General features: G+C 48.8%; 1 protein-coding gene across 1 annotated transcript in view; it reads right to left on the bottom strand.

Moving 5' to 3' along the window:
• DOCK3 (dedicator of cytokinesis 3) overlaps positions 1-25,901 on the bottom strand; it is a 158,007-nt gene that overhangs the window by 46,528 nt on the left and 85,578 nt on the right. The window contains exons 8-17 of the mRNA XM_075547434.1: positions 24,799-24,923; positions 24,043-24,205; positions 22,929-23,035; positions 22,337-22,508; positions 21,920-22,017; positions 11,926-12,009; positions 10,826-10,926; positions 9,426-9,507; positions 4,110-4,280; positions 1,898-2,090 (exon numbers count right to left, since the gene is read on the bottom strand). Of these exons, the coding sequence (XP_075403549.1) occupies positions 1,898-2,090; positions 4,110-4,280; positions 9,426-9,507; positions 10,826-10,926; positions 11,926-12,009; positions 21,920-22,017; positions 22,337-22,508; positions 22,929-23,035; positions 24,043-24,205; positions 24,799-24,923 (1,296 nt within the window). The remainder of the gene's footprint in view (positions 1-1,897; positions 2,091-4,109; positions 4,281-9,425; positions 9,508-10,825; positions 10,927-11,925; positions 12,010-21,919; positions 22,018-22,336; positions 22,509-22,928; positions 23,036-24,042; positions 24,206-24,798; positions 24,924-25,901) is intronic.

Genomic DNA, 25,901 nt, shown 5'->3' with positions numbered 1-25,901 from the left:
AGTGAACAGCATTTTCACCAAGAGGGAACTCGATCGTGACTCCTGAATTCAGGAAGTCTGACTCTTATTTCGAGCTTCGTTATGAGCCCACTCTGAGGCACAGACATGTCCAACTCCACCCAGGATAGAGATACCCCCTGTCCCCCTCTGTAGAACAGGGTCCTAATGTTTTCCTCGGCAGGAGGTGGAAGGCAGAGTGAAATACAAGCAGGAACATGCTCTGGATGCCCCACGGGCTCTGGTCAAGGACTGCACACCCAGTCCATCCCACCAAGGAGCCTAATGCGGTTAGTTGACCGGTGAGCCAACACGCCGTGCAGTTTCACAGTTCCCATCTCACCACTGGCAGGCAGGCAAATGCAGAAGGGAGACCTTCTTCAGTCAAAGACAAACTGCATGGCCTCCAAGTGACTTGGGGCTACTGTGTCCCATAGACAGAAGCACGGTTATTCTGTGCTGAAAAGCTGCTTGGGAGCCAGGAAAGTTCACATGTGCATTCATTCGTGTGCATTCGGTCGTCCCAAATCCCAACACAGGAGGGATGAGACAACCGGGTAATGGCCCGCAGACAGAACAGTAGTTGGTTACTGAAATCTGCTGGAAGAAGGTACCGCACACCGGGCAGGCTGGGAAGAGAGATACTGGCTAAGTGAGGGCTTCCCTTCCCGGCACGCCATGCAGGGAAGACATGGTGACTCGGAGCATTCCATGAGACCAAGATGCGTTTTGCAAGGTGGTGCATCTGTCATCTCAAAACCCACTTGCCGAGCTTTCCTGCCACGTGTAGTTGAAGATCATTTTTTCTTACGTGACAGAGTGAAGCAGCAAGTCCACAGCACATGCAAAAACTGTTAGCAATGAAGGATGCCAGTGAGGACAATCTGCTGACCCCCCCCCCCCACCAAATCCCACACCCCATATAGTCAGAAAGCATCGTCCTTCAGCAGGGCTACGGAGTCCACAGATGTGACTGCCTCAGGGAAGTGGTCTTCAAACTGCTGTCTGGGAGCCGGAGAAGAGAGCTGTGTTTGCCACGAGCAGTTCCTGGGAGGGAGGCTGGCTTCTCGGGGCAGCCGGGCAACCAGCACTGGCAGAGTCAGGTAGAAGGGAATGAGCTTTCAGTAGTGTGTGTGAGTGTCACATGGCATGGGAAATGCCCGTTCCCATACTTAAAAACAAAAAAGTAACCGCAAGCATTTTAATTGCAAAAACTCTAGTATTTGTTTTGCTAGTGTTCTGTTTATTCCTGTGTCTCAGAAGTTCGACTCTATCAATGCGTGAGGCTCCTTCTTGGCCACTGTGGGACTGGTGGCCCTGCAAGGCCCAGGGTGGCCATGCCCAGCCTGGAGTCTAGGGTGGGTCTGCAGGCTCTGCGGTATGGTCTGGGGCGCTGCTGGTACTGTCAGGCTGCTCCAACCACATGGAGGCTGGGAGGGGCTCTTTCTACCCCTTAGAGACTCTTAAGAAGAATCTGACCGGTAAGAGCAGGAACCAGGGGGTGCACAATGGACCCTAAAGCCCTCCACTCAGGACCCATTTTCTTTTCTTGGCTGATCGCTATCCCCCCTGGGATGACTTTCCATTCTCTTCTTTGGGTGTCCTCTCCTCCCCTCCCCTCTTGTTGTTCTCGACAATGGGCAGAACCTGAGGGCCTGAAGTCTACTTTGCTGCCACCCGCTGCCTGGGCATGCCCACGGGACAGGCCTCTGGAGTAGTTGGTGAGGGAGACAGGAAGCAAAGGCTTGGCAGTATTCTCAAAAGCAGTTGACCAGAGTGCTGCATTGTCTGGGCTGCTGACTCCATGCTCGGTGGATGCTCAAACAGACCCTGCAACTGCTACCTGGCTATCCCCTGGAAGGAAGAGAGGCAAATGGGACTCTCATCCCCTCTGATTCACCTGAGAAGGAAAACAGGCGGCTGTCCACAGTCCTGGCGATGGACTGCAGCTTCACCACGTCCATGGACTGCCCGATGTGCACGGTGCTGGGCATGCTCCCCAGCGTCCCTCTCACGAACTCGGCCACCTCCTGCACGGTGAACATTTGCAGCAGCTCATCAAAGATGGTGGGGAAGGAGTTCAGGAGCGCAGCCTGGGGAAGCAAGGAGGGCTGTGCTTAACTCAGAGTAGGCGGCAGCTCAGACGACGACACTGCTTGGGAAGAGCTTGAAAAGGTCCTGCGGGGTCTTTGCCTCCTGCGGGCTCTCCTTGGGCCTCGAGACTGGCTCCCATGGCAGGGCGCACAGAGCAAGAGGAACTGAGCACAAAATAAGAAAGCCTCCTGGGCCCTGGGCCCCTTGAAAACTTGGTCAGGCAGGTGCTGACAAGGGAAGGGAGCTGAAAGAGAAACGTGCTCACCGTAGCTGCAAGAGCCACAGCTGGGTTTGCTCAGTGGATTTGGGTCTTTGGGTGGCTCTTGTTTGTCTCTATGACCAAGCCTTGAATGCCCAATGTTCGGGTCACACCCATGCCAGGAACCTCAATGAAAGCACGGCTGGAGCAGGCGGAGCGCCTGCAACCGCAGAGCCTGTGCCCCACTCGGAGACGATGAGCCGTCCCCCAGGGCAGAGGCGGTACATACAGTACTAACATCCAAAGACTCTGGGCAGCATTGCCTTCACGTGTGACGCCTGGCAATCTCATGTCTACACACAAAACTATGGCAACCGTACAGATAGTTAGTCATGAGCGTCTGAGGACTGCTGATGGCTAGCGAGCGAGTTCAGTGCTGTAGGAGATCTGCTGAGTGAGTGTGTGTGTGTGTGTGTGTGTGTGTGTGTGTGTGTGTATACACAGCCTTCTCTTTTAAGCTTGGAGTGCCTTTCTCATCTCTTGAGGTCAAGCTGAAAGTAGTTTCAAAGCTTTTGGGAGCAGAGCAATATAGGAGGGAAAAAATGGTGGTGCTGGTACTGGTGGTGGGACGTTGGGAATTAGAGCAATCTAAGTTTAAATCCCAGCTCCAGCCCAATTCGGTTTCTCCCCCATAAGATGGGGAGGGTGAGCGCTCTCTCATCCTGGGAGTATCATGAGGAGAAGGGTAGGTCCGTCACTTTCCCAGCAGAGTCCCCGCACACACGCGGACTTGCATAAAGCCTGGGCTTCTGCTTCTCCCCACCAAGGAGGCTTTCTGTCACTCTCAGCTCTCACTTAGTGCCCACCAGGATTTACCAAGTCTAGAAGGAAACGGCGGCCCCCGGGAAAAAGGAGGGAAGAGCTTACTCTTCCCGAGAGGCAGGTGGGGGTGGGGAGGTGCTGCTTTTCTTGACCTCCATCCAGCAGCAGGCAGGAGTCTAAAGTCCGTGACAACACAGGCTGTGGAGAAACTGGCCGACTACACGCTGGTCTTATGCTCAGGCCACGCATGAGGGTGGAGCTCACATGAATTTCATCTGCAGATATGTAACACTAGCATGTCAAGGAGATTGTGTGGCAGTAATTAGAACCAGCATGAAAACTTATCCGTATGCACATTTAGATATGAAGACAAAGGGAAGAGCAGGCACTTCTTCATCAAGAGCTCTCTGAAAAGGTTAGAGTCCCTACACTTCCCCATCAGACAGAAGGACACCTATACCTTAACGCCTTGCCATGGTCAGAACCAAGGACTTAAATTCCCTTGACTACATGATATATTGCAGAGAGTTCTGGACTAATGAAATATGAGAAACATGAGCCTGGAGATCGAGGAGGCCTGGTCCTGTGGTGTGCCAATCGACTTGACCCTCAACTTCTGGAACGGACAAATACTAGCCTAAAGTTCCTCTCGTTAATAGAGTGGCTAGTAAGGAAGCAAAGCCCCAGACAGGCTGGAAATCTATGGACAAGATGTTCCTTAAGAAACCAAGCACTGTGGCAGCGGATGGAATTGGATCCAAAGGGAGCTCACAGGGACAGTCGTGCTCCTGTGCCACAGAGAGCTGGGAGCTGCTTTCAGGTAGGCAGCGGGGGCAGAGCTGGTGGTGAAGTCCAAGCAGTGCTTTGCTTTACCAGACAGGCTCTTGTAAACCACCCCTTCCCAAGACCCAGGACCCTGGCAGGGTTCCTCAACTGAAAGCTGGGACACGGAGACAGCAGGATGTCACAGACAAGGGGTCCCCAGCAGCTCACAGACCTGAGTGAAAAGAAGTGTTTCGGAGTTTCTGCTGTCCAGACTGAGCACAAACCGGATGGACTGGAAAAGTTCTTGGATGCTGGACCGGAACTGCTCCTCCTCCATCCCACAGGTGGCACGCGAGTAGAGGATACGGGACTGGACGATGAACTTGAAAAGGTACTCCAAGGCCTGCAGGGGCAGGGCAAAGAAACGGGGGCGGGAAGGGGGCCAGAACTCAGTTCTCAGGGGAAGAGGACAGGGGACGGCTAATTCCATGCTTGTCAGGTAGTGGGCCATTTCCAGGGTGGAGGCAGGTACCTGACTTTTATTTCCCTTTCTCTTGAACACCCAAATGGTGACTGTACAGCAACTGACTACTTACTGAGAGAATTGTGAAATGATTTCAGCACAGTTTTCTATGCTTCTGGAATTAAGGGTCCATGAATGGTTTGGAGATAGTGTAAATTGTGAATACACACACACACACACACACACACACACACACACACACACACACACCATCCTCTTGGCATTTTTTCCCCTTCCCACAGGTAGTGATATAAGACCTTCTCTCTTGCCCCTAATAAAATGAGATTATAGTCATATATGTATATATGTATATATATATAAAGAAGAAGAGGCAGAGAGAGAAAGAGCAGGCAAGGAACTTCTTAGAAGTGTTGTAATCCCAGCCAAAGGTGGTAGCAGTGAAGACAGTGAGAGCCACACAGGGCCCAAAGGCAGGGTTCACGATGACAGGTGCAGAAGGGGCCTGTGTCCCTGTGGTGGTGACCAAGTGGGTTATTAGGGGGCTGTCTTCAGAGGAGAGGAGAGCCTGTCCTGAGGAGACCAAAGGGCTTGTTCTCAGGAGGGGGGTTAAGAGGAGTTTGTCTTGCGGGTGCTGAAAGGTAGCCTGTCCTGAGGGGACCGAGAAGAGGGGGCATGGTCAAGAAGGTCTGAGAGAGCTCTCCTGCACTGAAGAAAGGATCCTTGCCCACGTACTTTCTCATCCTGATTCTGAGTCAGCTGCACCCTGTTGCTCTCTTAATAAACCATGTATTTTAAGTAAGAAAAGAACTCTCTCCACCATGCTCCAGCAGGACCGTCCGTTAGGAGCTCCACTCTGAGAGCCTTCCCATCGGAGCTCATGGCCGGAGGGAGACAAGTCATCCCGGAAGCACATCCACCCTCTCTCAGCTCCCTTCCAGACCGGCTCACCTATGACAACCACCTCATGACGAGTACATTCTGGGAGAATAATCTGATTCTGAAGAGTCCCTCCCTGCCGTTTTGGGGCCAGAGAAGATAATCTTTTAGAGAACAGATTGAAGATCACAGCCATGTCACAGATTTCTCAGACATCGAAAAGGGGGAGACATGGGGAGAAAGTTAGCCGAGGATGAAACAATCGGAGCTCAATTACGTGAAACACATCAAAGGAAACAAGTCCCAGGCTACCACTTAGAATGTATCCATCTGCCAGAAGGTCTGGCCCAAGAAAACGGAATACGTTGTAGCCCACACCAACTGCCAGAATAGATACAAACGTAGCAATGCTTGAGAAGATGGTGGGGGTCCTCCTGCTGTGCAGGGGCAGGGTCACTGAGTTGGCAGGAACTCTGTGGCATGCAACAATGACCTATAGAAAACTCAGCTGGCACTGGCCTGTCCTAGAAGATGCTGCGTAAGGCATTACAGAACGTGGCCTCACTTCTATCAGTGCTCCAGCTTCTGCTCCAGGACTGTAAAGAACCTCCTGTCATTACTACCCAGGGAAAAAGCAGACCTCACCCATGTGCTAGAAGTCTCAGTCTCTGTCTCTCTCTCTCTCTCTCTCTCTCACACACACACACACACACACACACACACACACACACACACACACACAGAGAGAGAGAAAAAGCAGACCTCACCCATGTGCTAGAAGTCTCAGTCTCTCTCTCTCTCTCTCTCTCTCTCTCTCTCTCACACACACACACACACACACACACACACACACACACACACACACGGAAAGAGCAGACCTCACCCATGTGCTAGAAGTCTCAGTCTCTGTCTCTGTCTCTCTCTCTCACACACACACACACACACACAGAGAAAAAGCAGACCTCACCCATGTGCTAGAAGTCTCAGTCTCTCTCTCTCTCTCTCTCACACACACACACACACACACACACACACACACACACACACACACACACGGAAAGAGCAGACCTCACCCATGTGCTAGAAGTCTCAGTCTTTGTCTCTCTCTCTCTCACACACACACAGAGAAAAAGCAGACCTCACCCATGTGCTAGAAGTCTCAGTCTCTCTCTCTCTCTGTCTCTGTCTCTCTCTCTCTCTCTCTCACACACACACACACACACACACACACACACACACACACACACACACACGGAAAGAGCAGACCTCACCCATGTGCTAGAAGTCTCAGTCTTTGTCTCTCTCTCTCTCACACACACACACAGAGAAAAAGCAGACCTCACCCATGTGCTAGAAGTCTCAGTCTCTCTCCCCCCCCCACACACGGAAAGAGCAGACCTCACCCATGTGCTAGAAGTCTGTCTCTCTCTCTCTCTCTCTCTCTCTCTCTCTCTCTCTCTCACACACACACACACACACACACACACACACACACACACACATGGAAAGAGCAGACCTCACCCATGTGCTAGAAGTCTGTCTGTCTGTCTGTCTGTCTCTCTCTCTCTCTCTCTCTCTCACACACACACACACACACACACACACACACACGGAAAGAGCAGACCTCACCTATGTGCTAGAAGTCTCAGTCTCTGTCTCACACACACGCACACACGCACACACACACACACACACACACACCCTCCCCAAGTCTCACGTGTACAGTACTCACATCCCTGCTCTTTATCATTTTATCCTCAGCATAGGCACTCTTCATCAACATAGTTTATCTGATTTTGATCTTTACATACAAGTGATTTTAAAAGTCTGTGGACAAATTCCATTGTCCTTTCCTTCCATTTGCCCCTGAACGTTCCAGGGACTCCCTACATCAGCGGCACAGTTCACATGCCTTTGTACCTCGTCAGCATTGTCCCATTTACTCTGGTTTTCTTTTTAAATCCATTTTTCCAGGGGAATGCTTGAGTACTCCTTGTATTTGTTCTCAGTGCTGCTTTGTGAGAAATACTATGGGAGGCGAGAGGTCTGACTCCAGGGTTCCAGACCGCTCTCAGGGAGGGCATTTGTCTTTTAGTCTGGACTTGTGCCTTGGCGACCTTCATGTGTCATCGTCTTCCTCTGTCTTTATGCTTAATATCTTCTTTTTCTACCTCAACAGTGATTATTTAAGACACAACTTACAGTGACATTGCCCATTAAAAATGAAGAAAATGTTATTATAAATGAAATGATATCTACAGGTATCGAAGTTAGGATTCAAACATGTATTTTGTGGGATGTTATTAAATCTAAAACAGCCCCCTTCTCTCTCTCTTCTGGGATTCCAGGAGGTGCATGCCAGCCCACTTGACTGTTTCCTTCTGATCCCTTCGGCTGTCTTCATGTTTTTCTTCTTCTCCGACTAGGTAATTTCAACTATCCTATCTTCAAATTTGCTGATTCTTCTTCCGTATACCACCCCCCCCCCCCACCATTTCTGTCATTGTAATTTCAACGCCACAATTTCTATTTGGTTCATTTTTATTATTTCTCTATTGGTTTTCTTATGTAAATCGTATATACTGTTTTCCTCTGGCTTCTCACCCCTTAGCTCCTGAGGCATATTTAATAGAGATGTTCAAAGGACTTGACTACTAAGTCCAATAGTCTGGGAACAATCAAATTCTAAGCACGCAGTTCTCTGCCTGAATAGCAAGTCCTCGGCTCTTCCTCACATTGACTTCACCTTAGAGGTAACCTCTCCAGTTCATCTAACCTACTCTCCTTCTCCCCACGTGGTCCATGCCAGAACCCTGGGGTGTTAATTTCACAGGACTCATCAACTTCTCTACTGACTTCGGGTTTTATCTGTTTTACATGCACACTGTCTTTTCTGACCACTTTAATGGAAGTTTTATGAAGATGAAGCTGCTTCTACCTGGGCACCTCTGGAATTCCCAGTGGTTAATATAGCATCCAATGAATGGCAGTTATCAAATAATACTTAATAACTGAAAGAATCATTCTCAGAATAACTTCATTGGTGATGCCTTTTCTAGTGTTTGGGGAGATCACACAGAATCGGTTACATGTATTCCCTCCAATATTGTGCTAGGCACCTTGCAGTGCTGGGGTTCGGAGAGGACCAGAGCTCAGACCTCTTGGCACACTGCTCTCTGTCTCTGAGGAGCCTAAGGACATGCCCAGCGGAGGGAGAGCCTGATATTACTCAGCGCTGCATCTCAGTACCCAGCACACAGCCTGACTCCGGGTAGACAGATCCGAAGGAGGACAGCAAGGGCACCTGTGGCCTCAGGTATGGGAAGAATGTATGGAGCAGAGAAAGGGCAACTCTGATCTATGATCTTATTCGACGCCTTCCATTTGATGATGGTTGGGGCAATATCTGTAACACCTGCTACCATGGGGGCAAGAAAAACCAAAGAATGAAGGCCTCGTTCCTCCAGTGGATGGTGTGATATTCAGTGAGGGCAGAGAAAGCAGACACTCGACTGTTCTTTTTAAGAACACACACAGAGAAAGCAAGACGCAGCCACTTCTTCAGATGGCGCTGTCTGTGGACCCAGAGGGAAGCTTTCTCACGGTGGTTCCAGACAGCAAAAATGGCAGCAGCCGGGTAAGTGATGGCAGGGAGAATGCATGCGAAGTGAGCACAGTCCCGTGTCCACTGGGGCTGCCCAGTCCACGCAGGGGACTGTCTAAGGTCCCAACCAGGGGCCTGGACCCCGGAGGACCTGAGGATCCTCCCACGGCAAAGCTTTTGAGGTTCCCCTTTCCCGAAACAAGTTCTAGGGAACAGTGTTCAGGACTAGGGCAGAAGGGAGAAGTACTGGGAGATCTCAACTTTGATTGACACCACTGATTGACATACAGGCTAGAAAGACTTCAGCAAGGGGGAGGGAAGACGGAATACTCTTGGCAAAAATCACCCAGTCCAGGCACTCTGTGCTCACCATCATGCTTCTGGATAAAAGCACATGGGACCAAGGTCTCCCGGGACAAAATCATGGTGGGAGCAGGGGAAGTGCAGGTCTCAGGAGGCCACTGCTGAGAAGAGATCAGCTTGCTGGGATTTCTAACTGTCCTCACATATAGCACAGTCAATTGCTCGCACGTACACGGCTGCAGGAGTGGTTCCCTTAATGTGCGATGAGCTCAGTACATTACCCGCATGGCTTCCTGGATGTGGTCCTGCCGGATCAGTTCTGCGGAGCAGTCCATGTACCACTTCAAACAGCGAACGAGCTCTCTGGGAAAGAGGGCAGTTTCGGAAACCCCACTTTAATAGAAAGGTTATTTTCCTGCAACAGCCATATAGGAAATGATAGCCTGCTGGTGAGCGGGGTAGAGCGATGACTCCACTACAGTCCAGAACCCTCCAGAGGACACCTTCAGCTCCTAAACACTGGCCACATGCCGATCAGCAGTTACAGCCCGACTCACATTTCTTCCGTGATGACAATAAAGTCGCGCAAAGACTTACACTGGCTGCAGCTGTCTGTGTAAAACTCTACCTGCTGTATCTACAGACCCTGTAACAATCACCATCAATAGTGGGTTCTTAATAAAGATGTATGGTCGCCCATCTCCCAGTCTATCTATTTATCCTAGTTCCTTAGGACCAAGTCACCCCCATGGAATGGGGAGTACTGGGGTCAGATGTCCTGGGGTCATATGACCCCAAGTGGTCAAGCATTGGAGACCTGTCCATTTCTGCCTCTGTGTCCTCTGGCAAGTGACTGAATGGCTCTCACTTTCTTCATTGAAAATAAAGAGGAAGTCCGAGAACCCTTGAGGTATCATGGGTACGCAATGGATGCCACCCGGAAAGCACCTAGCCCAGTGCTCCCTCTCTAAGAGCGCTGGACTTTTGTTAGAAGAAAGCAATGCTTTCCTGGGGAAGCCGGGGAGCACTGCACATGTCCGCCCTCCAGGCATCCCTGGCTTTCAAAGGCTTGCTTCCTGCCTCTTGGTTTTTACAAGAAAGCCACATTTGCACTGGTTTCTGCACAGAGGAGATGGCGAGGAGGCGCCAGCCTGGCGTTCGGTGTTTGCCGCGTGGGAGCAGCGTGCACGCCGAGCAGTGAGCGTGGCCTTGTCAGCGCCTTTCCCAGGCGCGGAACTGAATGCCGCATGTGGTGGTAGCTTCGCTTCTATGAGCGATGTGGGTATTTCCCAGGTCTCAGGAGGCTCACATGCTTCCTGCAACAATGGACGGTGACAGCATCCTTACTTTATACCATTTGGGCTTAGGAAAGGTTTCATAGCAGCACTGTACTTTGGGGTACTGGGGGAAACCTGTATTTGTATCATCTCTTTTACAGACTATTCTTTAATTTGGGGCTACATTTATTTTTGCTACTGTATGTAGCTAGTCACCTGTTTCTCATCCCAGAAAGTAAGGCTTAATCCCACCAGCTCTGTTACTATTTCTCAGGAGGAAAAGTGTGGCAGCCACGCAGTCAACTGTGGGTTGACATGTGACCTGATTGGTTGTAGCTAACCTGTCCTGAAGCCTGTATTTCTGTTCAAACCCGGGTCCAGTGGTGATGGCAGGGGCAGCTTACTTGTATGCCAGGGCTCCGGCAAAGTGCTTCTGGATGTACGTGTCCATCACCGGCCGGAAGTGGAAATACTTGATGTCTCGGAGCAGGTTGATGATGAACACCTGTGAGAGATGGAGGGAAGGCCAGCAGAGTCCACTGGATGCCCTGCAGGAAGCTGAGGCGCTCGCTTCTTCAAAGAACAGTTAGCTCTCGTGCTTTCTGCAGTGTCCCCTAGGGCAGCCAAAGCAGGTTTCCATTCTGTATCTGTGTCTCTGACCTGTCCTCTTCCTGTCACTCAAGCCCCACCAATCAGGAGCTCAAATGTGGTCCTGAGCCTCTCCCTGCAGCATCAGGCTAGCGGTGCAGCAAAGACCAGGGACAACAGAAGAACGCCTATGGCGGTGGCACACACACTACGTGTCTCAAACTTGCAAACGACAGAAAACGAGATTTTAGTATGATCCAAATCAGCCCAGGTGAGGCTGGCCTTCAGTGCCAGGGCTGGTCAGCCAGGGAATCAAGAACTCAGGGAGCTAGAGGTACAAACAAGGCAGGTACCTGTTTCAATTCTCACCTCTTCCCTTGTCTACCAGGCAGACCGGAGTATCTGGTTCTCTTTAAATACACACATTTCTTGTAGGGATTGAAGATACCAAGTAAAATGCACTCACCATTCAAGTCACAGTCCATTTGTATTAAGCTGTGAGTCTGGTCCCAAATAGATGCAAAAAGGGAAACGGGATATCCAGACTAGCAAAGGTGAGTTTCTGCTTATACTTAAGCTTATATCCTTCTTTGTCAGCACGGCCAAGGAAACCCCCAAATTACTGATGAGACCAAGTATCCCAGACTGCAAAGCCAAGGGCCAAAGTGGACCACAGTAAGTTCTTCAAGTTGGAGCTTGTAGTGTGTGTGTGTGTGTGTGTGTGTGTGTTGTGTCTGTCTGTGTGTGTGTGGGGGGAGGGTGTCTGCCTGGAAGGTTAGTTGGGTGACCTTGCTTGGGTGACACTGTCTCTTTACGGTTGTAAGCCGACACTCCATGACGACTCAGCTAATAAGTTGCTTCCTTATGTTTTCTGAAATCTGTGACAGGAATCATTAAGAACAATGAAAAGTCTTACCAGAGATTGAAAAACCAGCAGGCCGTATTTCTCTGTGTTATCATCCAAAATCACGAAGAGCGTATCTAGGATGTCCTGTAGAAACTGAAACGGCACAAGAAGGGGCGGGCTTAGGCTGGAGGCTCTTACACAGATGGCCAAGCTTTAATGCAGAAATGTATTTGGCTCCCAACACATCATCTGGGAGTCCCGGCATGATGACGCGCACGCAGAGCTGAGATTCCCGTCCTCTCCACAACCCCATCCCCCTATAAGAAGGCCAGCAAGGAACTGCCAACGTAAATCCCAGGTAGGAAAAGCACTGCTTCCACTGGCACCTCCCTTCTGCCTCCTGGGCGGCAGAGAACAGCCCCGGGATTCCCCAGACTGCGCCCATCCCCCCAGCCTAAGCTCTCCTGTGCATTGGGAAGGGCCCCACTCTCAGTCTCTGAAACCACGGACAGCCAGCGACCTCCCTGCCTGGATGGATGACTCGAGGCCTCTCCACCTGCCCTCTCCCTGGTGCGGTGGGCAGGCAGCTGCAGCCACTCCAAACCCTCAGCCAACACCTGGCTTTCCGGTTCACTGGTGAGGAACCTCACCTACTGAAATGAACTCAACAGATTTTGCTACCGGACTGTTCAAAAAATAAGCTGTGACTTGACTGAAGGCACCCTTACACTCACTGCCGTGGGGGGCAGAGGCCCGCAGAGCAGTGGAGAGGATGGCAGCTAGGGATAGAGGGGTCTTTCTGAAAGTGGTCTACGCAGTATCCATTTTGGGGATGCTGAAGGAGCCCTGACAAAGCAGGGCAGTGAAGTCAGGACCACTCTGAGAGTCGGGTGAGCGTTTTCCATCTGTCTGGGGACCATTGGGAAATGGAAACCTCGGTCAGGCCAACATCTGGACACTGTCCACTTAGGAGTTTCTCAGAGCACATACTGCCATCAAACGCCATTCTGGTTCAAGAGAATCGAGAAAGCTACCACTTTGTCTAATGTCTCGGCTTCTACAAAAAATAACAAGACACACAAAGAAACTGGAAAGGATGGCTGACTGCAAACCCAGATGAAGAGAAAGAAGTCATATGTATGGAAACTCAAATAACAAGCAGACGAGAACAGAATACAGCAATACCAAAGAAGCTCAAAGAGTTAAAAGAATGCAGACAAAATGATACAAGAATAACATGAGAATCTACATAAAGGGGTGGGCACTATGAAATAAAACTCCTGCAATCAACAATGAGGTACCACCTAACACCCTCAAAGGTAGCCCAATTCAAAAAAATCAGAAAGCAACAAGTGTTGGAGGGGCTGTGGGGAGACAGGAACTCTCATCCACTGCTGGTGGACTTGTAAGTATGTACGACCACTATGGAAATCGATCTGGCGATATCTAAAAAAGACGGAAATTGAGTTACCATACGAGCCAGCAATCCCCTACTGGGCATATACCCAGAAGAGGCATGAAACAAACCAAGGCCAGACATCTGTGCTCCAGTGTTCATTGCGGCACAGTTCCCAATTGCAAGGAGTTGGAAGCAACCCAAATTTCCATCAACTGACGATTGGATTAAAAAACTGTGGTATATACATACAATGGAGTACTACGCATCACTAAAAAGCAGTGATGAACGTATGAGGCACATAGCGGCATGGGAAGAACTGGAGGAAATCATGCTAAGCGAAGTAAGTCAGGCACAAAAGGACAAGCACAATATGAGTCCGCTGAGGTAAGCTTCTAAAAAAAAATGCAAAAGGGGCATAGAAAAAAAAGCTACTGTATACAAACATTCCTAGGGTGAGGAGCAGTTAGTATGGCAGGGACGAGACCAAATACAGGGATACACATGGCACACAACTAAAATAGAGGTGGGAAAGGAAAAACAAATAAATAAATAATAAAAAAGAAATGGGTAGTGGGGGCACAGGGCACTTACCCATCCAAGGGGAGGGTATTGTTTATATCTCCCCAGGGAAAGAGGGACCAGACTTCAACCCAGCGCTCGAAGATGTGAATGCAACATACCGGCATGGAGTAGGGAACCAGTGGAGAGGTCTGTGGGGCCAGCCCCAATCCCAACTACTAAGTGGACACCTGCCCCTCCACCCAGAAGAATTTAGTTCAAAAAACAGAATTGAATCTGCAGCTCTGGCAGAAGGACATATCTGATCGGAGCACATGGGTGCTGATGAAGGGGAAGGAGGAGAGAGTGGAGCACATCCTGGCCCACCAGGCCGTGAGGATGATGACTCCAATTAGAGCAGCCAGTCCACAGAGACGACCACATGGCCAGCCCCACTATGAGACATGACACCCCTCACTGACCCATAGCTCTACAGAGAACAACACTGAAGACACTGTGTGGAAATGCACCCGATCTGATCCCACCACACCGAGGCAAAACACTAAGGGGGTGCAACAGAACAGCAAGGGAATGGAGTGGCGAGGTCCCCAGGGAATGCTGAAGGTGGACTTTGGGGCCAGGGTATGGTACCCCAACAGACTGGACTGGAAAACACCCCTAAAAGGCCAACAAATGATCCTTGAATGAACTACAAGCTTTTCTTTTTTGTCATTGTTTTGTTGTATATTGTTGCTTGGTTTTGCTCTGTCTTGTTTTTGTCCATGTTATTACCTCCGCAGGTCTGTCTAAATAAAATAGGCTGGATGAACAATCTGGAGGAGAAAACAATGAGACCGATAGTTCTGGGAGGACATGGGAGAGGGGGAGGTGGGGGGAAAGGAAGTAGTGCTAACAAACCAAGGGACAAGGGAACAACAAGAGATCCAAATTGGTGGTGAGGAGGGTGTGGGAGACCTGGTAGGGCATGATCAAGGGTAATGTAACCAAGAAGAATTGTTGAAACACTGGTGGGGACTGAGCATGATAGTGGGACAGGAGGAAAGTCAAGGGAAATAGAGGAAACAGCTGGGAGGCAAAGGGCATTTATAGAGGTCTAGATAAAGACATGTATATATGTAAATATATTTATATATGAGGATGGGGAAATAGATCTATGTGCATATATTTATAGGCTTAGCATTAAGGTAGCAGAATGACATTAAGCCTCCACTCAAGTACTCCCTCAATGCAAGAATACTTTCTTCTATTAAATTGGCATTCCATGATGCTCACCTTCACGACACAACCACTGAAGACATAGTGGGTGCATAAGCAAATGTGGTGAAGAAAGCTGATGGTGCCCAGCTATCAAAAGATATAGTGTCTGAGATCTTGAAGGCTTGCAGCTAAACAAGCAGCCATCTAGCCCAGAAGCAACAAAGTCCACATGGAAGAAGCATATCAGCCTGTGTGATCACGAGGTGCCGAAGGGATCAGTTATCAGGCATCAAAGAACAAAAAAGCATATCATGTGTGCTCACCTCCATGATATGATCGCTGAAGACAAAGCGGGTGCATAAGCAAATGTGGCGAAGAAAGCTGATGGTGCCCGGTTATGAAAAGATATAGCATCTGGGGTATTAAAGGCTTGAAGGTAAACAAGCGGCCATCTAGTTCAGAAGCAACAAAACCCACATGGAAGAAGCACACCAGCCTGTGCGATCACGAGGTGTTGAAGGGATCAGGCATAAGGCATCATCAGAACAAAAAAATCTTACCATAGTGAATGAGGGAGGGAGTGCAGAGTGGAGACTCAAAGCCCATTTGTAGGCCACTGGAGATCCCCTTGCAGAGGGATCTCAGGGAGGAGACGAGTCAGACAGTGTGCAGTGGAGCAATGATGAAAAATACAACTTTCCTCTAGTTCCTAAATGCGTCCTCCTCCCCCCACTATCATGATCACAATTCTAGCTTGCAAGTCTGGCTAGACCAGAAGGTGGACACTGGTACAGATACAAACCAGAAACACAAGGAATCCAGGGCAGATGGTCCCTGCAGGACCAGTGATGCGTGTGGTGATACTGGGAGGGCAGAGGCAGGGTGGGTTGGAAAAGGGGACCCAATTAAAAGGATCTACATGTGACCTCCTCCCTGGGGGACGGACAATAGAAGAGTGGTGAAGGGAGACGTCAGACAGGGCAAGATATGACAAAATAATAATTTATAAATTATCAAGGGTTCATGAGGGAAGGGGGAGCGGGGAGGGAGGGGAAAAAAATGAGGATCTGATGCCAGGGGCTTATGTGGAAAGCCAATGTTTTGAGAATGATGAGGGCAAATGAATGTACAGATGTGCTTTACACAATTGATGTATGTATGGATTGTTGTAAGATTTGTATGAGCCCCTAATAAAATGATTAAAAAAAGAAATAAAACTCGTGAAACTGAAGGATACAATAATTGAAATACTCATTAGAAGTATTAGAAACAGATTTGAGCCAGCCGACAAAAGAAACAGTGGTCCAGAGGATAAGACAGTTCAAAGTTACAGAGCCTGAGCAGTGACAAACGCCTCGTGGAACTGTCAGGCACTTTCACATAAAGCAACACACGCATCTGGAGCCAATGACAGAGTCCAAGAACGAAGAAAACGCTCCAGGATGATTGTGGCAATGACTGCACACCTTTCTTGATACAATTGAGCTAATGAATTGCATGATATGGACGTAGATTTTGTCCCAATAAAACTTTTTGTGATAAAGCAAATCAAAAACTAACAAGCGTCATACAAATCCCAGGAGAAAGAAATGTAACCAAAAATATCTAAAGAAATGATACATAACACATTCCACAATCTGACAAAGGACATGTATCTACAAATCTAAGAAGCACAACAAGCTCTAAGAAGGATAAACCCCCAAATATATATTGACACTTCGAGACACCATAATCAAACTCTGAAACACTAAAAGAGAGAATCCTGAACGCAGCAGGATATAAAATTTAACCCACATAAGATTAAGAGCTGACTTCTCAGAGGAGGTTAGAGATAATGAAATGATACCTTTAAAATGCCGAAAGAAAGAAACTGTCAGCAGGAATATCTTATGTGGCAAAACCGTCCTTTAAGAATGAGAATAAAATGAAGACATTCCATATCAATAACATCTGAGAGAGTTCACAACCATTAGATCTGTCCTACAAGACATTCTGAAGGGAGTCGGCTCTCCAGGAGGGAAAAAAGGGCAGTACACACACACACACACACACACACACACACACACACACTCCATCTCTCTCAGACCCACAGACTCCAGCCACAATTAATACTAAGTTTAAGGGCAAGTTCCAAGGTTATTTGTCTGGTAATGTCTTTCATGTTGTACAAGTGACACATGTGTAAAAATCAGTATGAGTTTATACTTCAGGACATATGAAGTATAGATACATACAAGGTAGTAACAACCTAAATGGAAGGGATATATTCCTCTCCAAACAAAACATAGTTTTGTTTTGTATGTTAATTAAGTTACCAATTTAAATTAAGGTGTTATACATGTAAGATGTTAAATGTAATCTTGATGGTAAGTAACCACAAAGAAAATATCTAGAAATAGACACATACAAGAAAGGATAAAGGGATCAAAATGGTTCATTCTAGAAAGAGATGAAGAAACAAGTCATCAGTATTGGAGAAAATGTGGGACAAAAGGGGTTAAGACACCCTGAAAATACACAATAAAACGAGTTAGTCCTTATCAGTAATTACAGTGACTGCAAAGGGTTTAAACACGGCAGTCAGAGGGTAGAATGTGGCAGAATAGATTTTTAAAGTGATACGTCTATATGCTGTCTACAAGAGACATATTTTAAGGTCAAATATACACACACACAAAGAGTTGAAAGTAAAAGATTGAAAAAACATTCCATGCCCAGGGCTGTGAGGGGTGATGCTGGGAGAGAGGAGGGTGAGTGGGGTGGAAAGGGGGAACCGATTACAAGGATCTACATGTGACCTCCTCCCTGGGGGACGGACAACAGAAAAGGGGGTGAAGGGAGACGCTGGATAGGGCAAGATATGACAAAATAATTTATAAATTATCAAGGGCTCATGAGGAAGGGTGGAGCGAGGGGAAAAAAGAGGACCTGATGCAAAGGGCTTAAGTGGAGAGCAAATGCTTTGAGAATGATTAGGGCAAAGAATGTACAGATGTACTTTATACAATTGATGTATGTATATGTATGGATTGTGATAAGAGTTGTATGAGCCCCTAATAAAATGTTTGTTTTTTTTAAAAAAAACAACATTCCATGCAAATAGTAACCAAAGGGGGATCTGGGAACGGAATTTTAATTAGCAGCAAAACAAGCTTTAAGTCGACATCTTTAGAAAAGGAAGGAGACTTTATAATATAGTAAATCTAAACACAGATGAACCCGACCAGACTCTCAACCAGGAAAAGCAAACACTGACCGAGTGAAGGGGGACAGCGTGGGTCTATGACAGCCATTGTGCTCAACACCCCGCTGCCCATCATGGACTGTCTACAGGGAAGATCAACCAAGAGACCGAAGGCCTGACCAAGACTCTAGACCAACTGGACCTAGAGACACACGGCGAACACTCCCTCCACAACAGCACAAGACGCAGTCTTCTCCACGGCACAAGAACAGTCTTCATGAGCGGTCACGTTAGGTCGCCAAGGAGGTCTCAGTGAGTTTAAGAAGACTGAACCACAAAGGGTGTCCCCTCTGAGCACAAAAGGATGAAACTACAAGCTACAATGCAAGAAAAATGGGAAAACATGCAAATACTAAAAACTATTAAACAACAAATGGGTCAAGGAATCTATCAAGAGTGAAATTAGAAATACTTAAAATTAAATTAAAACGAACATACGACATATCAAAGCTTATGAGACACATTAAAGGCAGTGCTCACCGAGAAATCTAAAGCAGTAAACATCTAAACATCTACATGTAAAAAGAGAGCCACCAACTCAATAACCTCACCTTAAGACTCCAGGAACTAGAAAAAGCGGAGCAAACCAGGCCCCAAACAATCGGGAGTCAGGCAATAACAAAGGCCACAGCAGAGATAAACAGAACAAGAACAAAGAGAAAAGGCATGAAACCAGAAGCTAATTTTCCCCTCTTCTTTTAAAAAAACAAACATTTTATTGGAAGCTCGTACAACTCTTATCACAATCCATCCATCATCCCTTGTGTCAAGCACATTTGCACGTCTGTTGCCATCATTTTCAGAAGCTAATTTTAAAAAAAGATCAATAAAATTGGCAAGCCTGAAGTTAGGCTGATAATGAATGAGATTAAGATGCAGTCATCTAAAAATGAGAAGAGGGACATTACAACTCACCCGACAGAATAAAAAAGGATAAAAGGAGAATAACACAAAGAACTGGGTGCCAACAATTAGATAACCTAGAAAAAAAAGATACATTTCTGAAAACAAAACAAAACAAACAAACAAAAATCTAAGCCCATAAATCTCTGATGTTGATTCAAGAAGAAGCACAGCATCTCTATAAGATCCTACCGTGGAAAGACTGAATCAGTCATAAAAATTACCCTTCCCCCACCACAAAACACAAAGGTCCTGGACTAAGGAACGTCACAGAAAAATTCCACAAACTTTTATAGAAGAACAGACCTCAGCCCTTCAAAACATTCAAAAACAGAAGAGGTGTGTTTCTAACTCATTCTGTGTGGCAAGAACCCTGCCACCCACGCCAAAGGCACCGCACGGCGACCAATATCCCCAGGATCAGAGTAACAAGCCTCAGGCAGTCCTCGTGAACTGAAGGGTAAAAATATGTTAAAACACCGATTCGCCCACATCGAGTGGTATGTATCTGGGAATGTAAGGGGTTCAACATTAGAAAACAAATCCATGTGCGGTCATCTACCACAGCAACAGAACAACAACACGCTTGCGTGATCACGCCACGTGATCATTTCAATCAAGACCAAGAAAGTCTTTACCCACATCCAACAGCCTTTCATAAGACAGTCCCTTCACAAGCGAAGAACAGAAGGGAAGTGCCTGAATATGATACAGTGTGTCTAAGAAAAATCCAGTTAAAGCCAAATTCAACACACAAAGACTGGGGACATTTCCCTTAAGATCAGGAACAAGACAAGACACTCCTCTTACCACTACTGTTCAATATTGTACTGGAAGTCCTATTTCTTTTATTTATTAAATAAATAAAATTTAAGAAATTACTAAATTTAGTCCTAGGTATTGTATCCCTTTAGATGAGCGGGGTCACCTGATTCATCACAGTAGCAAAACAACAGTGATGAATTAGCAACAAAAATAATTTATGGTTATGTGGGGGTCACCTCCACATGAGGAGGTGTGTGAAAGGGTCACGGCACGAGGTTGTTTGAGAGCCGCTGCTCTAGACGCTGTTGTAGATGGACTTGGTTCCTTAATGTCCTAGTCACAATGCTTATTGCCCAGATGTAAAATTCCAGTGTATTTCTGTGTGTTGAATTTGTATCTTGCAGTTTTGCTAAATTCATTTATTGGATCTCAGCTTCCTTGTGGATTCTGTGGGGTTTTCTTGATCTTGGGTAATGTGACTCAGGATCATCTTACATCTTTCCCTCCAGATGATTAGGGCCTCGATGGGGACAAGTTTCACGGTGTGGATTCCAAAGGACAGATGAGACAAAATCAGCAGCTACAAAGTAACAAGCAGTGTTGAGTGTGTTCACAGATGAACATGAACGGGGAGAGGTACTCGGGCCAGGTTTGTGGTCCAAGAGTTACAAAGTAAGAAAGAGGAGAGGGAGAGCTAAGGAAGGAAGGCGAGACGTCTCCTCCAGGAAGGCAGGTGTCTAAGCCACTGTGTTGTCTCAGAGGCTGCTTTCAATACTACCCATCATTCTGCTGTCCGGGATGCAAAACAAGCCAGAAACGTTTACAACGCATTGCTCTATCGCCTACATATCGTCCATGAAACTGAAGGTTATGGATACTCATTTGTATCTATGAAGGGGCCCTGCTTACACGTGAATCCACTGGCTGCCCCCGGAGAGAAAGAGGAGGCAGTCTATTCCTGTTCCACCCTGTCCTACAGGGGCACTCTGAGTGGACCTCGACTGCATGGCGGAGAGGTTTGTTTGTTTGTTTTTTACCCTTGTCAGAAGAATTCTGTGCTCCTCTACCGTCACCAAGTCAAACAGCAGTTTGAGCACCCTTGAGGGACTTACAGATGTGCCTCTTAAGTGCCCTTTGAACTCTGGAACAGAGAAGCCTGAGGCCGATCAGGACAGTTAGGGAGCAGGCGTCAGGTTTCCCAGCGAACCTCTCCTTTCAATCCAGAGAGAACTGGGCTGATTTTGAGAAAAGTACTTGGCAATATAAGGCCCTTCAGACTGTTCCTGGGAAGTTCCACGAGCTTTTCCAAGTCCCCTCATGTTGATTTAAGACTTACAAGTGGAAGCCTTTTTACATTTCACATTTACACTCTGGCCTAGGAATTCAAAGACTTAAATACAAGGCTGGTTAATGGAGCAATGTGGACAGAACGAGAAAGCTGTGACTGGTTTTGGGGGATCTATTTTTCATCATCGTATTGGAGGCTGGTACAGCACGTATCACAACCCATGCAGACACCCGTGGAGTCCAGTCCATCTGCACGTGCACTTGCTGAAATACCAGTGAAATCCTGGTAGAAATCCTGGTTGCCCATGAAGAACGGGAAGGTGTACTGCTGCGATAGAAAGAAATTCCTCTCTGTGGATCTTCCCTGTCCTGTGCTCATCAACGATGCTTTCAATTTCCCTACAACTCCTGCGTACTAAGCCCCTCCCCGAGTGCTGGATAACCACCTCTGGAAAACACTTGCCATGACTTTCTGAGCCGGCCTTTTCACCTTGACCTGCCTGGCCCCAGAGCAGATCTCCCCTTGGAAGCCAGGGTTTGGATTAGACCTTTCTTTGAGGCACTCTAAGGAGACTAAGAAACACGCGTCACTGAGAGAACCTGCCTGCAGCCATCCACTGCTCAGGTTTGGTTGGGAATGACGTGAGCCGAGCCGAGTCGGACCTAGAAACGGGCATCACTGGCAGAAGCAGGGGACGGCTACCTGTCCCTCAGGCTGCAGGAGAGAAGTGAGCAGAATCGGTACATACCTTAACGATTTCCTCCCCACTCACATGCCGAAGTCGCCCTAGGATATCCATAATTCGGTCCGGGAAGGCCTTCCACTTCAGCAGAGCTAGGAGATCCACTAAAAAGCAAGCACAAAAGATGGTCACCGGCCTGTGCCAGGGATCCAAGGGCAGCCTCTCTTCGCAGAGGCAGTCGGAAGCTGTAAGGACACGCAGATCTAGCTGCGAGGGTCGCAACAGCCCCCTGGTGCTGAAACCCAAGCTGCTGGGACCAGGGAGCACTCTCCTCAGCGACCCCTTCACCCTCAAATGAAAAGAAGGCTCTTAAAGACCACAGGAGGACTGCACTGTTATTTTGTCCCTCAACAAGACAGCAGCAGCGTGGAGCAGAGACGGATGGCAGAGGGGAGGGGAGTGCCCATGGGCAGCGTGACATACCGTTCTGGGTGAGTTTGGTAGAGGCGAGCTGGGTGGAGATGGAGAAGGACTCTTTGGTGCTGCGCTGGAAGATGAGGCTGGAGGGGATGCTGGGGCAGCCGTTGTAGTCTTCTTTGCAGCAGGGCAGGCCCAGGTACAGCGCGTGGTTGTTAAATGTGCTGTTTTCATCACACTGCAGGCAAGCGCGGAAAACAGAGCATTTCCTGAATGGGGACACGTGTCAAAATCCGGTTCCAAGGAATCTGACACATTTGGGTGTCAGGTCCTCCGGCAACGGTGCTTTCTGGGCAGACACTGCCTGGCACAGTTCCCGTGGCAGGGCACAGGGCTTCCTCCTGCAGTGGGAGCCTATGCTGCAACAGCTGGCAGCAACGGGCGCCCAAAGAGCAGGACACAGAACGTGCTACCCAAGGCCAGAAAGGCATCGAGGGGTTGGTGATGGATTTCCAAGTGGAGGGGACATTACTGACAGGGGTGGGTGCCAAGGGGAGGACAAAAGCCTGCTTGCAGCTGTCTGGCCATGACCCACGGACGAGTCCACTGCCGTGGGTCCTCTGACTGCCCACCGAGAAGCGCCTGCCCGAGAACATACCTTGTACACATAGAGCTCATGGGTGTCATCGGAGAGCGTGGTGCCGTCGTCCCGCATCAGGGGAGAGAAAGCAAAGCCAAAGAGCTTCTTCTCCCCTTTGTCCTTGGCTGCAATCAAAGGCACCGTGGTCATTGTTCTTCCGCGGACATCCCCCTGTGCTCACCACTGCCCTGACTGCCCATCGACCCTGACTGCTGTCACGGCACAGGCTGCACCCCGGCTGCAGGCACGAGGCGCAGTGCACTATGCTTCCAAGAATTCCCAAGGAACACAGCCTACCTAGACCCAAACAGAAACAACAACCAGCTGGTTTGGATAAGCCGGGGCTTGGGACCTGTGGGGCAGCGGGCACAAAGGAAACAGCCACAGGAGAATGTTTCTGGCACTGATCTGACCGGAGACTCTGGAAGGGAGCCTTTCAGACAGATCGCTGCTTTCATTGTCCACAGAATGACTTTGCTGACAGCTCATCTCTGAGTACCAGTTCACGCACAACTTCTTGTTTTCTTGCTCCAAACAAAAAAGGAGGTTCATTCTGTTAGGTAGCTAGATTTAGGGGCAAAGGGGGCTGGTTTGTCCCTCCCATGCCTGCAAAGGCCCCCGAAGGAGGTTGGGAAGATATCAGGCAACCATTACATTCCTATGAAGATCCCAAACTGAGCATGCTCCTATTCAAGTTCCCAAGCCAGGTGAGAGGTGCACCTGGATGGTCCAAACTAGGCCCAGGCTGATGACCTCAGCCTGGTGGGCTCAACTCAGCCAATGATGTCAACCAATATCTTCCCCCAGCCAGGGGGAGGGCCAGAATAAAGGCAGGGAGCATGCTCTCTGGGCTCCCGAGATCCCTCACTATTTCCGCACGTGTGGGTGTGCATTTCCACGAAGTTGCTCATGCCCAGTTGTAAACCCTTTTGAAACTAAAACTGAAACTTGTCCAGTCCTTCATAAAAAACCCACTTGGATCACAAACAGGCTTCGGTGTGAAGCCAAGAACAGAGGTATCACCCATTCAAGAAACCTTACAATTCTGTTGCAGAGGGGAGGGGAGAGGAGAGGGGAGGAGAGAAGGACACCCCAGCCCTGCAGAGAGCGGGGGGGGGGGGGGCTCACTCACTGGAACAATGTCTGAACTCGAAGCGCAGATGGGAGCCGCGGAAGCGGTCGATGGGGATGGGCAGCTTGATGACCTCCCCCCAGCGAGGGCTGTTGCTGTGGTAGAGGACGAAGGAGTGGTAGGAGCTCCTATTGGGCTCCCCTGACCCCAAGCTGATGCAATCCTGCAACAGAGAAGCAAAGGCCCCAGTCCTCCTCTGCGGGAGCCCTTTGATTTCTGGGCGACTAGGGCATTGGACTTCGTTCCCATGTGCAGTGCAGGTCTCACTGTCTCACCAGCCCAGGTCCATGCGTGAGAAGTCATGTGGCTTAAATGTCATACTTTGGCAACAACTCTGGAGCTGGTCCCCTGAATGAGCAGGCAGGCTGCTTGTTAGTGTCCCTCTGGGCAGAGGCACCCCCACCTCCACACCCCCCCCAACCACCACCCCGGTTCAACAAACCAGAAGGAAGGGAGGCTGCACTAATCACTGATGCAGGCTCTTGATCTCCTTGGAGAAATCACCTGCACAGGACATCACCCTTCACATGACTAAGGGGAGAGCAGGTGCTTCCTTTACCTTCCCTAACCGGGTGGGCACTGGTGTGAGGTGGGGCGCAGTGTTAGGTTGCCCTCCACAGAAGGAAGGAAAAGGCTGAGCAGCACAGGTGATCTGAGCTCCATTTTGCCGGCGGGGACTTGGCTTCCGGACAAAGCCCACAGAAGAGCTGGAATTCTTCCTGGGTCTGCTGATTCCAAAGGACGGGTTTGCCTTACCTTTAAGATTTCTCCATCTGCGTAGAGCACATACATGGTGACTTCGATATTCTTCTGCACGCTCTTTCCCCCTCTTTCAAAATCCCCCTTCTCCAGGGTTAGGTAGAGGTCATTGCGGATATCACCTGTGGTGGAAGAGAGGGCACAGCTTCATGACCGCAGCAGCCACACTGCTCCAATGCCCAGGGAGGGCGGGGCCAGCATTCAGAGCCTCAAGTGTGGGTGGTGCTCAGGGCATTCCAAGCTTGGTTAATAACGATGGATCTACCAGTAGTGTTCAGGTTGGTTAGTCATATGTTTTTGAAGTGTGGGTACTAATGGGGTTCATTGCTGTGGGGCTTGGCCGGGCAAAGGCAGGGTGGAGAACCTTCTCCAACTTTGAGGTGACTGGGGAGTCTGCTCCCTAGGAACATGGCTGCCTCCAATAGAGAAAATAGTGTAAACTAACAGGATTCAGGTATATTTCAATCACGCCTAAGTATTCGCTGCTAGCTGTTATCTCTTTCTCAAAGACTAGAACGTGCTGTGTGTTTCTTTTAGAGAGATTTTTTGTTGCTGTTGCAAACCCCAACCCTCCTGGGTCTGAAACAGGGCACCCTATTTCTCCTTCCTTTTTGGAGAGCTGGCTCCAAACACCATTTTCCTGCTCCGTGTCAGGCAGGGCCCTGCACTACCTGTGATTTTCCTTCACTTTGACAGGTGTTCTGGGAGGGAATGGCACTCCTCAAGCACAGGTGCTATGGTGCCAAGAAGACACTTTGTTACATTCCTGCTGCTTCCTGCGCTGGCTCCAGTCCACCTTGTCCATCTCCACTGCCTGGAGGCTATGCAGGGTAACCCACATCACTGTCATTGTCAGGGCAATGAACTTGGGGGTGAGGTGGTGGTCATATAGAAAGGTTTGTTTAGGCTGCTCTATGCTTCTAAGCCTGCAACCTCCATGTTCTAGCCACACAGTTGAAGAAGGGGATTTTGACTTCTAGGGAACCCTAATAAAGGTTATGGGGTGTGTGGGTGTTCTTCAAAGAAAGAAACCGGTAAAGACGAACAGACAAGGTCAACACAGAGATGTGTTCGCAGCTGGAAAACCACTGTGCGGCGGC

This window comes from Tenrec ecaudatus, chromosome 4, assembly GCF_050624435.1.
Source record: "Tenrec ecaudatus isolate mTenEca1 chromosome 4, mTenEca1.hap1, whole genome shotgun sequence".
In the NCBI taxonomy this organism is placed as follows: domain Eukaryota; kingdom Metazoa; phylum Chordata; class Mammalia; order Afrosoricida; family Tenrecidae; genus Tenrec; species Tenrec ecaudatus.
This window is presented reverse-complemented; position numbering and strand designations above follow the sequence as displayed.